The sequence below is a fragment of the Cyrtonyx montezumae genome, unplaced genomic scaffold (genome assembly GCF_038088225.1).
Source record: "Cyrtonyx montezumae isolate F1298 unplaced genomic scaffold, pur_monq_1.0 scaffold_13, whole genome shotgun sequence".
Classification (NCBI taxonomy): Eukaryota; Metazoa; Chordata; class Aves; order Galliformes; family Odontophoridae; genus Cyrtonyx; species Cyrtonyx montezumae.
In genome coordinates, this window is record NW_027071859.1 from 29,082,096 (window position 1) to 29,097,018 (window position 14,923).

The 14,923-nt window shown below is 37.1% G+C and overlaps 1 protein-coding gene across 6 annotated transcripts in view; it reads right to left on the reverse strand.

The window, feature by feature from the left end:
• Positions 1–459: 459 nt before the first annotated feature.
• COL12A1 (collagen type XII alpha 1 chain) overlaps positions 460–14,923 on the reverse strand; it is a 99,227-nt gene continuing 84,763 nt past the window's right edge. For 3 of the 6 annotated variants that reach the window (XM_065730908.1, XM_065730912.1, XM_065730911.1), the window contains 7 exons: positions 14,593–14,664; positions 7,833–7,868; positions 7,658–7,724; positions 6,305–6,493; positions 5,153–5,221; positions 3,957–4,127; positions 460–1,578 (listed from right to left, as the gene is read on the reverse strand). In XM_065730908.1, coding sequence (XP_065586980.1) covers positions 1,397–1,578; positions 3,957–4,127; positions 5,153–5,221; positions 6,305–6,493; positions 7,658–7,724; positions 7,833–7,868; positions 14,593–14,664 — 786 coding nt within the window. In that variant the 3' untranslated portion in view covers positions 460–1,396. Of the gene's footprint in view, positions 2,831–3,078; positions 3,580–3,956; positions 4,128–5,152; positions 5,222–6,304; positions 6,494–7,657; positions 7,725–7,832; positions 7,869–14,592; positions 14,665–14,923 lie in introns of those variants that run through there. The other 3 variants (XR_010621884.1, XM_065730909.1, XM_065730910.1) reach the window with 3 other exon arrangements.

The window sequence follows — 14,923 nt, forward strand, 5'->3', positions numbered from 1 at the left end:
TACTGAAGCAAGCTACTTGCTAATACTGAACTGAGTGTTTCCACAGCTGCTATGCAGATGGCACACAAAGAATCGTGTGGCTTTAGCTACTTGCTGCAGTTCAAGTAATTCCTGAGGTGAAAATTCTCTCTGTCTACAACAACCATCCATCAGAAACACCAAGCAGAAAAAAATAAATAAATCTGGAACTGGTGAGCATCTCTTTCATTTTCTTCACCAAATGCCCCACAGACTGAATTTCATTAAAAGTCATACTCATACCTCAGACAGTGGAAACCTCTCCTGCTTTCATTCACCAACCTCAAGATCCCACAGCCCAAATACTTATTTTAAGACTATTCCCTTTCTGGTTGACTTACGGTACCTGGCATTTCCAAATAGTGGAATAAGTAACACTAACAAACAGAACACACTGGCATCGGCCACAATGAGCCTTTCAAAGAAATGAACTACCACATATAAATTTTCAGTAGTTTTATTGAAAAATGCCTCTTTCATTTCAGAAATAAATAATATAAGGCAGTGAAATTCACAATTTGCAGTTAAAATATAAAAGCAGCAATTCTATATCCATAGTCTTGCAAACAATTTCCAACTGCTTTTGATAACTACGAATCATTGTATTCTGAAAAACAGCTTCCATACTAAATATACAACATAAACATGCAATTCCATCTCTGCAGGATTGACTGCAATTTGGGATAAATGTTGTTGTGTCTACAAACAAGGACATTTCAGGCATTATTAAACTGTATTCAGTTGATACAAAGATTTCAGCTACTTAATGTTTGTGGTGTTTAAAGGAGATGTATAAGAGCCGTATATGCTCTGCAAAGTGTAACTAAGAATAGCAGAAAATGACAGTGATATTGGAAGGATAGAGAAGTTTGGGCTTCTTTCTTTTTTAGCTAGATAATGCAGACTTGTGACCTGACTGAACTGCAGACATGCATTTGAAAAAGAAGAGAAATGTAGAGCTAAAGCAGACAGTCCTCAAAAAAAATTGCAGCAGCTCTGTGGTTATTTTTCTTTTGGTTTTTTGATTCTTAAAAAAAAAAAAACAAAAAAAGGAAAAAGAAAAAAAATGTTACTTTAAGGAAAAGGCAGCCCTGGGATAACTGAATGCAGATATTATAACCTGTATGCAGCCCCTGTAAGCAACGGTATTTTACAAGCATGTCCAGAGCAGAACGAAGTCACTAGTTACACATATTGCTATCCTCACACAAACAAGATACAGAACAAGGGTGCATCTGATATGAGAAGACCAGAAAGCTATAATATTGCCAAAGAAATGATGCACTCTCCCTGTGTGTATCTGCAAATGCAAGTAGAGCAAGAACAAAACCCACTAACCAACCCCCCCAGAAAACACACAAAACAAGACACAGATCTTTTATGGCTTTGTTTTTGCTTTTCTTGCCAACGATCTTTTCCAGCGCATGTGCTCAGGGTACTCTGGTGAATGCATTTCAACTCCATAGTCCTCATACTCGTCTTCTCTCCTTTCTGACTCCATAGGGACTATGAAGGGTTCACCTTCAGGCTGATAGGGTCCGCTTTCAGGCACGTATGGTTCTGGTTGAAAATAGTTGTCCGATTGAACATTATAGTTATCGCATGTCTTTGAATCCACAAACACAATGACAGTTAGTTTGTCTACAAAATGTTAGTCCAATCTTATATCCACATAATAAATATATAAATTAATAGTTCATGGGGGTACTTTTCAGTTTTGTTCATGAATAACTTTGGCAGCAAAATATTAAAAACTTAAAAATTAATTTTGAAAGGCTTTGCATTTATAATATACAAAACATTGCAGAAAGAGTCTTAAATTATGCAAGGGACAGATTATTGTTAAAAAAAAATAAAACACCACACAACAAACGAACAAAGCAAAGCAAATAAAATTATTATTTTACAGCTAATTCGGGAAACCCAAGCACTGGACTTTATTTTATACTGCATAATTAATAGAACACATGGAGTACGTAAAATGGACAGGTGGGCTCAGCATGTACTAATTTTCTCTGAGAATGGGAAAATAAATGTACACGTAACTATCACCAGCGGCAATATACAGTACATGTCATTTTCTTGTGCTGTTCCTCGAAACAAAGCGAGTTACAGCTGGTGCTTCAGGAACACCAAAAACTACAGCAAAACAGAAAAAAAATAATTATAAAACTTTTGTACTTATAATTGTAGTTACAGAATCCAACAAGATTACATATAAAAAAGGCACATGCCCCGATTTTGACACGTTGGTAACAAGCAACAGATAGATAGATCTCTTACGTTGTCAAAGATGTTATTCTGGCATACAGCAAGCAGCAGCAGGCTTTTATGCAAAAGCATCACAGAGAGTTGTTAACAGATTTTAGTGGGTACGGTCCCATACAAATCATTTACAAGCCACAATTAGTTTACTATTTACATAAGTCATTTCTCATTTACCGGGTTAAATCTGTCTCTTCAAAAGGCATTACCTTTGCTGGTTAGTAGTTTTACAAGCCTCCTTCACCACTGAGACTTTAGATGGTCTGGGTCTTTTTTATAAAAAGGAAGACTGTCTATTTTATATTATTGAAATGCAACAGGCTTAATGAATTGACATCACTGTCCTTTATCTCATTCACAAGTCATGTTAGTAAAAAGAATCTCTCCATTCTATGAGGCCAACATGGTTCAAAAACCATATCCGTGGTGAAATATCCATACGGACTCATTTTCTAATAAGCACGTGCGCAAACATCTCAGAAACAGGATTTTCATGTATTCAAACTGTAAGCAGCACTGGCGACTTAGAAAATGTGTTAGCCGAAACCTGAAACAGGTCAAAGATGATGTTAGTCTTTTAAAAAGTCCATCTGATGTGCAAAACATACTTTCATCTAACTAAATACATAACAGTTAATTCATAGGCATATATTTATATATGTATACATATCTTCTTACTAGAAAGAAGAACACTGCTGAATCACAGGCACAACTGTCTTCCTTTTTCATTTAAATAAGATTTTGTGAGATATTCACAACCATCTGGCTCTTTGGCCAGCAGCACTGAGTCTGCAAGTGTGTACATATATATATATATATTTCTTTTTTTCATGAGTACATGCACAATAGACTAACAGCAAACCATATTCAATAGTAGTATCACGTACACTAATTTTGAGATATTGCAATGCATATTTATTAATTTGTTAACAATAGAGTGGTCCTGCAGGATCCCCATGTAAAAATATATTGGAATCTTTCCAGTCAGAAATTGGTGACCCTGTATTTGGTTCCAGAAGCAGCCTACTGTTTTAAGATTCATCACAGAGGAGAAGGCTGGTAGGACCCAGGGCTAGTCAGAGACTCCATGGTGTTTAATTCAGTAGAAATTGTAGGACAGTGGTGTTTTTCAGTTGCACTGTACCACCAAATGGATTTCCTTTGTGGGAAATTTTGATTTCAGGTATAAATTTGGTATAAATAATCCTGACATTGCTCAAAAAGAGACACACGGAAATTGCCAGCCACAGCATTCTTTTTATTTTTCAAGAGAAACATGGAGAATTCAACCTTGTTCTGAAGAAGATTGGAAGGGGGAAGGGGGAAAAAAGAAGAAGAGAAAATGGTCACTTAAATCCTATGCGCAATATTATCAACTACTAACCTTCTATGCTAATGAAAAAAAAAACAAAACTGAAATACTTTGTTTCTACTTCCTATTTAAAGTGAATCACACATAACATCAATTACATCTACATCAAATTACACATGGCTGCTCATACACCTACACATTACAGTGAGGCAGGCCTGCTCATTCCACCTTTTTGCTCAGGTCAGTATGTCCAGACCAGCAGGACTGTCTCATGTAAAGCATATTGAGCAAACCCAATATGAACAGCCACATCTGTGAAGGCTATTTATGACAACGAACAGTTTGGTTGTTCATAACCTACCTGGAAATCCTTGGCCATTGTAAGGGATGCTAGCACACTGGGATGAATCACAATATCCTGGTGGCCCCGGAGGACCTCGAATACCCGCATTTCCAGGACGACCTGGAGGCCCGGGTGGTCCTCGTGATCCTGTAGAGCCTGGTGGACCTGTTCTGGATTCTCCCTGTGGACCTAATTTTAGAATTGAAAGGTTGGAGGGTTATTTCTTTTGAGAGCCAGCTTGATAAAACAACTGAAAAACAGCTGTCTAGACTATACAGTCTATGTTTTTGGTGAGAAAATGTTTGCATTTTATTGCTATATGAGGGACAACAGAAAGAAAAACAAAACTAGAAATATGACTCATCATTAGTTGCTTCCCTGTGTGTGGCTTATATAAGGATTTTTTTCACAGAAACTTGATTCAGTAAGGTTCCAGCCAAGTAAGAAACTTCAATGAATTCTCTGGTTTATTTCCCCTCTGTGTAAGATAAGAAGATCTCAAGGGAAGCTACTAGATTAGACAAGCACATTGGATTTCAATTAAAATATGTGAGTACATTAATTCTGCTACCCTGCAGCCCTAGGATAGATGAGGTAATGTTTTTTTTGGAACAGGTCTTACTATAGTTAGCAGAAAAGCAAAGCTTCAAGTAACCGGGGCTACAATTTGCTGAAAGCGTCTTGTGAGTCTTGTAACAAAAAAAAAAAAAACATATTTAGCCTAGTGAACTAAAAGCAGAAACAAATGATGCAGCTAATTTCAGACAAGGCATCGGTGAACAAAACTGCATGATACAAAGAGGAAAAGCAATGATGCATCAAATTCGAACACCTAATAATTCTGTATATGGGCATATTTTGTAGTTCCTGGACAACCTGCAGTTCTGTAATTAGAAATTAAAGTAGAAAATGGACCCAGATACTCTGAATTAGTACAGTGCATTTTCATGAAATTTCACACTTTCACACAAACAAGCATGCCAGAAGATTAATTTGCAAAGGAAAGAGAAATATCTAATAGCCACATCCAAAAGTCTCTAAAATTGCTCATTTCTGCAGAGGTTCCCAGTAAATTCTAATACAAACCAGAAACAAGAAGTGCGCAAAGTAAAGCATGTTCTTTTACCATATACAGTCTGGTTCCCTGTGAAGAAATGTTGTCTTTTCTCCTATTTTTCTGTAATCTGATTTTAATTAAAATGAGAAATATTTACCAGGTGGTCCCGGCAAACCTCGTGGTCCTTGAGATCCGGTCCCTCTTTCGCCTTTCTCTCCAGGCATTCCTACAGAAGTATTTTTTTAAAAAGCAATAAAAACTAAAGGAAGGAAACTACATCAATAAATATTTCTTCACACTCTCTCACTAATATTAATATTTAGTTCCAATTATTTAATAGAATAGAGCTGGTCAAAACTTATTTTGTACAGATGTCCTAGTGTGTACTTAGGGAAATACTTAATTTAGATATAAATATACTAACCTAAAACCCAAGTAGGATGTAGGGGTAATTTAGTGTAAATAAACTTACTTAAAGCACAGAAAAGTCTTTGAGACACTTAAAATGTCACAGAACCTTATTATTTTTAAGTGGCTACAGGAAGGAGTTTTCAAGCTTGCATAGTTCTTATATAAAGTACGCTTTACATTTTCTTAGAAACAGTTATGAAGAAACAACATTCAAAAAGAGCAGAATCCAGAAATTCAATCTTCCTGGCTTTCCTCCAGGTCTTCCTTTAATGATTAGGGTAAAATTTATGCTAGAAAGCATAGTGCTGAGTCTATACTACAGTAGAGCAGCTATAATAAAAAAAGGCAACATCGTAGTATCGCAGACACTTCATGTCACCGCAGTGATCCAAGGTAGCCACAGATTAGATACAGCCATATGCTCAAACTCAATTTAGAGTTGTGTACCTCTGTCAGAGTAGCACAAAGGGCCAACATCATTGAACTAATTCTTTCAACTCCTTTTTGTTCATTGTAAGGACACATTTTCTCTCTTATTCAGATGACTATTCTGCAGAGTCGTGCTACTCCAAGCAGCCTTTCAAGAGGTAGCTGGTTAGTGCCAGAAAAGTTCTGAGAACATTCTCTTTCCTGGGATATCCTGTTCATGCTTGATACAGCAGCCAAAAAGTTACACCAACTTGTGTTTTATGAAACATTATTAAGGGAGAGACAGAGGAGAGCACTGGTGTAATTAACCTTGTCCTCCAGGACACCAACATTTCTCAAGCAATCCAACTGACCTAACTGGCTTAAGTGTGGGCTTCTCACAGTCTGACACGGCAAAGGGATCAGACTTCCCTTCTGGCAGCCTCTGCACTACATCCATTGTGAAATATACAGCTGCCTTGGACATTACCTCTTTCACCAGGTGGTCCTTGGACCCCAGGAGGTCCTGGGAATCCTGGTCTTCCTCCAGGTCCAGGCTCTCCTCTTGTCCCAGCAGCTCCTGGAGGACCAGGTGGTCCTGGTGGCCCTGGCTGGTTACGGTTTGAATAATAATCGTTGGGGATTTGATTCAACATTTGATTGAATCGGCTCATTTGGCCTTAAAAATGAAAGAGAATACTTCAGTAAATCATGTGAAATGCATAGGACTCTTTTCTCAGCACGGGAAGGCATCTTTTCATTAAAACCTCTCCATATGACTGTTCCAAATGTTAGTGCTGAATTGGCCCAGATTAATTAGGTAAACTTAAGATGAATGTCTGATAAGAAAGCTTGAAATAAATAGAAAAGGGAGGAAGAAAGGTAAGTAGAACTCTGGAAGCTGACAACATTAACAAAAACTAATTCTAAAGCAATTAAAGTCTCAAGCAGTTGTTTACAATCTGCTTGCCCTCAGGGCTGTGGTCAGACAGTTATTACTCTGAAGAACAGAAAGGACTTGTCCCAGTTCAAACTGTGAAGAGGATCCCATTTCTACACAGTTTTAAAGCTCTGAAATTTCTACAGACACAGGATAAATTACTTGTGTAGATCAAGCAGGACACAGTCCGTGAAGTGCATGAATTTAATTTTCAAGAAAAGTGTCCTTGAACAAGAGCAACAGCATTATGTAGCTATGCAGAAAGGAGCCTGTAATGGGAGGGGCCATAACTATCCCTCCCTGATTTGTGCCATACACCAACCCTAGCATAACCTTTTGTGACACTTCTATGGGATGCAGAGCTGCACTCTGTAACTACTCCCTGTGTGGCAGTAGAGGATTGAAATTCCATCTGAAGTCCTTATCTAAAGAAATATCACTTTTACTTGCACAGCTGACAGCTTTGTGTATTTAGCCAAAGTTCATCTGTCATTTCCCACTAGTAGAGCACCTGCTGTAAGCATGCCTTTTCTCAAAGATTCCCTCCTCCCAAAGAAAAGACCTGATTAATGAGAAAATGTATGCAGATTTTATAACACAGATCTGTTAATTTCAGAAGAGACTGACAACAGGAAAGTCACCTGCATTGTATCTGCAAAGGTATTAGACTTGTATATATATTTCCAGAGCTCACAGATTAGTCAATGGAGGAGCTAGACATTTCAATATGGCAAGATGTAGCAGTACATTTTTCCACCAAAGCATAGGCATTGGACAATCACTAACGATTGTTTTGGTGTATGGCCAGTATCCCTCACCTTCAGTGTGAACCACTTTTTTCTCTTCTGACAAGGAATTTGGTAGATTACTAGTATGAGAAGCAAAGCAAGCAATACTGTTTACCATTTATCAATTGTTCACAAACTTGTCTTGCAACAGCTCGCATCATGTTCTGAGAAGCAATGTCACCCTAAATAATCAAAATCAAAACAAGGGTTTTATTAGATAGTGTCTGTGCTTTTAAAGAGACAGTGCTTCATTAAAAAGATCTAAGACGAACTGTTTAAAGCAGACTTACTCTGTCACCTTTCTCTCCTTTCATTCCAGGTGTACCCTAAAGCAAAAAATACTACAGTTATTATTTCATACTGCAAAATACTTGCTCAGGAATATAGACAAAGAAGGTCCAAAGTAGAAATATTACTTAATACATGGAAGAACAAACAAACACTGAAAGCATACTAAGTCCTGTACCTCAGAGCTATTACCTAGAAGAATTAGACTGAGACTGACAGACATCTACCACATAAGTACCTAAGCATCTGTTGGGCAAAGCTTTCTCATCTGGAAATTAGGTAAGACAGACATTTATGTATGATGTATGGATGCAAACCATGCCAAGGATTCTCTTTTCAAGCGGTTTTCAGAACATTTAATTTAACCAAATTTTGTCCATTAATACTTAGGAACTTTTTACTAAATCAAACATAGGTTTTTGGTCCAGAAAAGGGATCATCAGATCGATGTACCTCAGGCTACATTCTTTCGAGTAAAACCTTAATTACTCCAGGGGTACAGCAGCCCTGGAACACAGGAGATTGCAGTCTGAGACACACTGTTCTAGAAAATGTTTTGACTGTCAAGAAGACGGACCTGGTCCTCCTTGAACTTATAATAATTTCAGAGATGCTAAAGGAAGACGGGCCAAGCAGTCATCTTTTGTGCATGATAAAACACACAGACAGATGGAGAAGAAAAAGATCTGAAGAAAAAATTCCAATGAGGGCCAAAGAAGCTAATATTTTCTGACAGTGGGAACACACTGGAAGTTTGAAAGTTTAATTTCTAGCCTCACATTTCTGTAAATAGTGAATATCCTTGAATGTTTTATATGTGATCATTCAATTTAAGTATTAAGCCAACTCATAACTAAAGAAGAAAAGATAGGAAGAATAGAGTGTGTCTAGGAAGGGTAGCTGTCTCCTTGAACCCACACTGAAGAAACGAGATGTGTTAAGAGAAAGAGCGCTATGCACAAATATCACATAAGACAGATAGAGATGACTTTAAGAGCTTATTCTATTTATCATGACAGCCTCCCTACTGACTACCAAGCATTTCTAGTCTTCAAGTATCTGGAGCTGCTGTATAATTCTCAACATTTGCAAAGTACTAACTGTTGCCTAAAAGTTATTTCTATTTGCCTTTGAGTACTGTTTTGGTTTCTTTGATTTTCAAGAGTACAGTATAAGAAACCAACGAGGATAACTGATTCTAATTTATATGTGTGTGGGTCTATTGCTGGAAAAACATCAGGTATGCCATAAAGACGTTTTTAAGTGCTGAACTAGAGATATGCACACACAATTTACTCTGCAAACATAGTTCTGCATGTACCTCCCACAAAATGCTTGAGATTTTAGTCTTATGTTTGCATTCCACTGCTAGTGAAGAAAAGCAACAAGAGAGAAAGCTATATTTTCTGTGAAAAATTTAATTACAATGTTTGGTATCATGGATTTGTAAATATTTTCAAAATAAACAGCAATGGTCTTAGAAGGGTGTTTATGGCTTACTTTGGCCTATTTTATGTGATTTTGGTCACAGTAAAAATTGCAGATGCCCATTTAAACTAAGGAGAACATCTTATTCACAGTCAATTGCTGTAGCCACTGGGTCACTCTGAGATATTTAAAAATCTGCAAGATGTTTCAAAGCTCCTCTTTCAGTTTTGACATCAAAAATACAGAAGAATTTTTTAATGAAAAGAAATAATTAAACCAACCCTGCATTTACTGTAAGTCCTCCTTAGGAAGCTGTGGCCCTTCCAATGCTCTTCAGTACTCACCACGGTAAATGCCACGTGCATGACAAATTCTAGAGTAACATAAACAAAACTTCACCCTAAACCATGGTTCCTGAAGTGGCCAGTGTGAGTTTTACAGGTGACTTCAGTGGAAGTAGAGTTAAGGCATAGCTGAGCCTTTCTAAATATCTCAGCCACATGTGTTCAAAGCACACTGCTTGTTAGCGAAGCAAAAAGGTACTACTGTGAGTTCAATTAGGTTATCTCTTGTAGATTAAATTAAAATTTGAACATAAAGTTCATTTCTCATGCTCTACACATAGGTACACAGACACCTAAGTATTGCTGTTTTTTATGTCTTAATATTTCTTTAAGGAGTCTGTTTATCACTATTAGCAAAGCAAAGGCTGTGTGGGCTGCAGCTGTTTTTTATAACATTCTTACAGTACCCACAAATAAATTTCAACACAAGACAACAAAACATTCCACTGCAGTCACAGAGGATACAGTTCAAATGCAGTGGCATTGTTTCATAAATTTCCATCAAGGTTTTGGACCAAAAAAATCCCATGAGGTACGACAGGGTGTGAACTCAGTATGTTGTCTGAGCTCCTCTGCAGCAGCGATAAATGCATATTAGGGGGTAAGTGGAATAGAAAACACGAGGTGTTCATGAGTTAAGAGTTATTTATTTGCATCATATGTCACAACTCGTTCATGCAAAATTAATTGTGCATACTCAAAGAAAGATTTAGACTTGTCAGACTATGAATGTGCCACTTGGCTCAAGATGCGACAGTTACTAATATGCATCTCATATCTCAATGAAATTGAAGAATACTCTCTCTCTTTATTTACTTTTTATTTCATTTTGTCTTTCATTACTCTTTCATTCTTTCATTTCATTTCATCCTCTTATTAGACTAGATATTAGGAAGAAATTATTTACAGTGAGGGTGGTGAGACACTGAAACAGATTGCCCAGTGAAGTTGTGCATCATGCATCCTCTATGGAAGCTATCAAGGCCAGGCTGGGTGGGGCTTTAAGCAGCCTGGTCTAGAAGGAGGTGTCCCTGCCTATAGCAGGGGGGTTTGAACTAGATGATCTTAAATGCCCCTCCCAACCAAACTATGCTACAATTCTATGATTCATTTACATCTTTTTTTTTTTTCCCATTTAGTCCACAGGGAAAAAAGGTATGTCCTTCAGCACAGACACATGATGAAAAGATCATAGACCTGTAAACTCCATAACCAAAATAAATTTCAACAATTAAAACCAATAGGAAAATGTTACACTGTTATCTGTCATTCTCTAATTAAAATTTGTGTCCTGAACCTCTAAAAGATCTGTACTTGGACTCTCAGTTCAACAGACATTAATGTATTTGTCACAACTACCACGTCCCTGAAATATACTATAGAGTAAAATTGCAGTTTTTTACTGCATAAATCATTAACAACCTGGCTTCTCCTTCTGCTTGCAATTTGGCCATTTTTGCAATTTAATGGTAGTCTATTCACTAGAATTTTTCTGCTGAGTACAGGTTTGTAATTCCTACTCATTTTACTCTCATTCCTTTTAAGGCTTTGATAGAACAAAATTGTGTTGTTTTGACCAGAATCTACTCAACCACTGTATATTCACTCAGCAGGCAAGAGCAAGCTTTAGTAATCAGACTATTAGACCCATATTTACAGTTCATTGTCCTGGGAATATTTTAATGATTCCTTAAAATGCCCTCTTCAAATGGAAAAAAATAAAAGAAGCAAGATTAAAATGTTCAAACTTATATCCTGTTTCTGAAAGTACTTTTTCTGAGTAGACAAGAGTTGTTCAGACTGCCTTCAGCCAAAAGCCACGATGGTAAGATCTTGCTCCAGTAACAAAGGCAGAAACTTGCTCCAATGTATTGCAACCAAATGTCCTCCAGCTAGAAAAATGCTAAGACCATTAATTGTAAGCAATATACTGTCAACTCTAAAAATTCTCTGAAATCCAATGAGCGTCATTATTCAATCTGTGACCTTGTAAAGAGACACTGATTTAGACTTATGGTTGGAAAGACCTAGGCTATTCCTAACTAATCTTAAAATATAAAGATTAGAAGCTGACTAGCTACATTAACAACAAAGTTCATTTCTTACCTGGTTATATTGGAGAAGTGATTTCAAAAAAATAATTACAATTGCCATTATTGCACCTTCCCCCCACGTGACTAAATTCTGCTTAAATTTTAGTTAATTTTCTTTTAATAGACAAAAAACCTGCAATTTACCACTAAATGCTTGCCAACATTTTGAGAAGGAGCAGCTGCTGCTGACATTCTACTTTGTTGATACCCTGTGCTGAGAGAGTCACATGGGGTCAGTGTGAGGAAATGCTAGTTTGTGCTGCATGTGGGATTTTTCTGAGCTGTGGGATGAAAGCTGGGGCTGCAGTGGAATTCTACAGTTGAAGATGGACGAAACACAGGAAAGCTGCTATTTTCACTTTAAAAGTTAATGCATTCAGTTGTTTTCCCCAGATGAATGCTTGCTACCCACAGAATCTATCTGCTCTCAAAGCACTACCTTTTGATACCTCATCTAGGATCTCGGCATAGCTGGATGCAAAATTAGTGAATACATTCCAGCAGAGAATGGAAAATGCTTAAAAGAAACGTATTTGACTCAGAACAAATGTCTCCTTTATGAGTTCAAGATTACCCTTTAGTTTCGGTCTCTTTGGTTCTGGAACCACCAGTCCTAATAGCACCTTATATATAAAACATAAGTGTCTTGCAGTGTTTCCTTAGGACTTCCTAGATCAACAAAGTCAGACCCTGTTGTCACAAACACCATCTCACAAAGTCTGTTTTATTAGCAAGACAGCTCCACCATCTCACTCATTTATTACCATTTTTTTTCTCACACCTATAAAACAATACCATCACTTTTCTACTCTCATAGTCCAATATCTTCTATTTCCTATTACATTTATACACAGAAAATGTATAGTCATTTCTTCTTCAGACAATATCCTCTTCTAGCTTAATAGTTCTTTCTTAGCCTTGAAGGTTTTTACCACATGATATATGTATGTTGACTTAGTAGTACCAAATTCTCCCTCACTGACAAGACAGGCAGATGACAGATATTTTAGTCTTTTCTAGTATAAACTGTCCATATAGATTACTGACTGACTCAGTTATGCTCTTCTTTTCTCTTTTTGTTACTACACTGAAAACCCACATAAGTTTCTTCTGGAAGTACCCAGTAAGGAGATTAGAATGTCACATTTCCTATTTTCATGACAATAGAGTTAATGCTTCAAGCTTCAACTTATTCCTGTGAAAGTACCTGCTGAGATAGGGAAATGCTTACAGCTGTATTAGCAGTGTGGTCTGCCTCAGCTTAGCACCTTAGTGGCATTTCACACATAAAGAAAGAGCTTCCATTGACTGCATTTAATAGGAATATAACTTTAATTTTCATGCAACACTGTATCCTTGGTCTAGGATGTTACATGCTGTGCTATGTAGGGGTCTATCACCTAACTTGTGCTGCATAACATCTACAGTACAGGTTGTTTGGGTAGAAGAAAAAATGGCACTATCTAGTTGAAAATTATTTGTATTTACCAGCAGCAATGTGAAGCCTCTTTATTTTTCTCCAGCACATGAAGTTACAAATTCAGACAGGCATGAACTATGACTCAGGACATTACAAGTTGCATTTGGCCATGAGACTGCACCTTTGGAATTCTAATGCAGGACACAAAGGAAAACATTTAAATTCTGTCCACCAGGAGTCTGGTAAAACATCTGTGCAAGGTGCAAGCCAGAATTCCTGCTGGGATCTGTTCTAGAAACATAAGAATTGCTAAATTTGATGCACAGTGTCACATTACAAGAAGTGCAATAATAGGAAAAAAACAAATTCTAACTGAAAGGAACCCTTAGTGTAGGAAAACCTATGTGTGGTGCTCGGATAGGCCTTGGAGGCTGATTCCCATCTAGTCACATTATTTACCTTCAAAAGATCTTTGCTGCTGCAATGGGGCAGCAATCCAGCATCCAAGGTGAAGGAAAATTCAGATAAAACTGGTACTTTGAGGCTTATTTGTTGGTTAGCTGCAGCACCCTATGTCCCAGCTGTGTTCATCAACTATATGACCTAGCAGGAATATCACATGAAGAAGCTTAAAATCCTTTCCAAAATACCCAATGTCCTCTTCTGCAAGGAAAATGGGATATACAGGCTGACAGATGCAGACAATTCAGCAAGAGTATGAGAAAATGACCCAGCTTCCTGATGCTCCTAGGATCTTAAAGTTCTTAATCATCAAGCTGCCCAGACTAATGTATGTATTCCTCCAAACTATCTTAATGCCATATACATAAAGACATTGAATTGGATGGATTTTTTTTGCTGAAAGACATTAAGATACAACAAAGAAATGACTTCATATTTCAGTTGTTGTCTCCACTCCTGAACCAAACGTGATTTCTCAGAGATTCCATAAACGAGTCAGTTCCAATTTCTCCTGAAACTGCTGTTCTTTCACCCTATTCAAAGTGTTCGTATTTCAGAGGTTTGAATAGAACCCATGGAACCCACTCTCAGTCTTAAAATCACATTGTAGAAAGCCAAAACATTTGCAAACAAGAAGTTATTATGTAATATTACCAAAGATTTTCCACCTTCAGCCACATACCACTTTTTTACTACATAAACACACACATGACTTTCCAGCCATTTTGCTGACCCCGTTCTTCAAGCTTATGCAGTGTAGGAATATATGTCTTGGCACATGATAGTCTACAATCTTTTTAGTGGAAACCAGAGACCACAGTTTCCAGCCCCAACTATTAAACTCAGCAAAAAGTCATATTATAAAAATAAAATTTTTGAAAGAAGGCTTGTGGTCTTAGGTCAGCTTCACTGTATTAACCACTATCATAAGTGCAAGACAGGCATTTAAAATAAGTCATATATTCATCAAAAGTGTAATTTTAAAATTGATACTCCAAGTGTAACATTATCTTACTGGTGTCCCACGGTCTCCTGGTTTCCCTGGTTTTCCACTTGGACCAGCAACTCCTGGAACTCCTGGGGCACCCTACAGCAAAAGATATGTAAAATGAATTATAGAAACCCACAATGGTGTAAGTGATGATGAGAAATGTGTTATAGTATTAAAAAGATCAAAGCAGTATTGAAAAGGGCTCTCATCAGTTTCTTCTTCTGTTGGGTACATATCAAGCTTGAAAAATTCCCTCTAGAAAAATAAAAAATATATATTTCTTTATTGAAATATGTTCTTTTATGTAACAGGCATTTCTGAATCCAAAGATGCAGATATATCTACTGAACTCTCA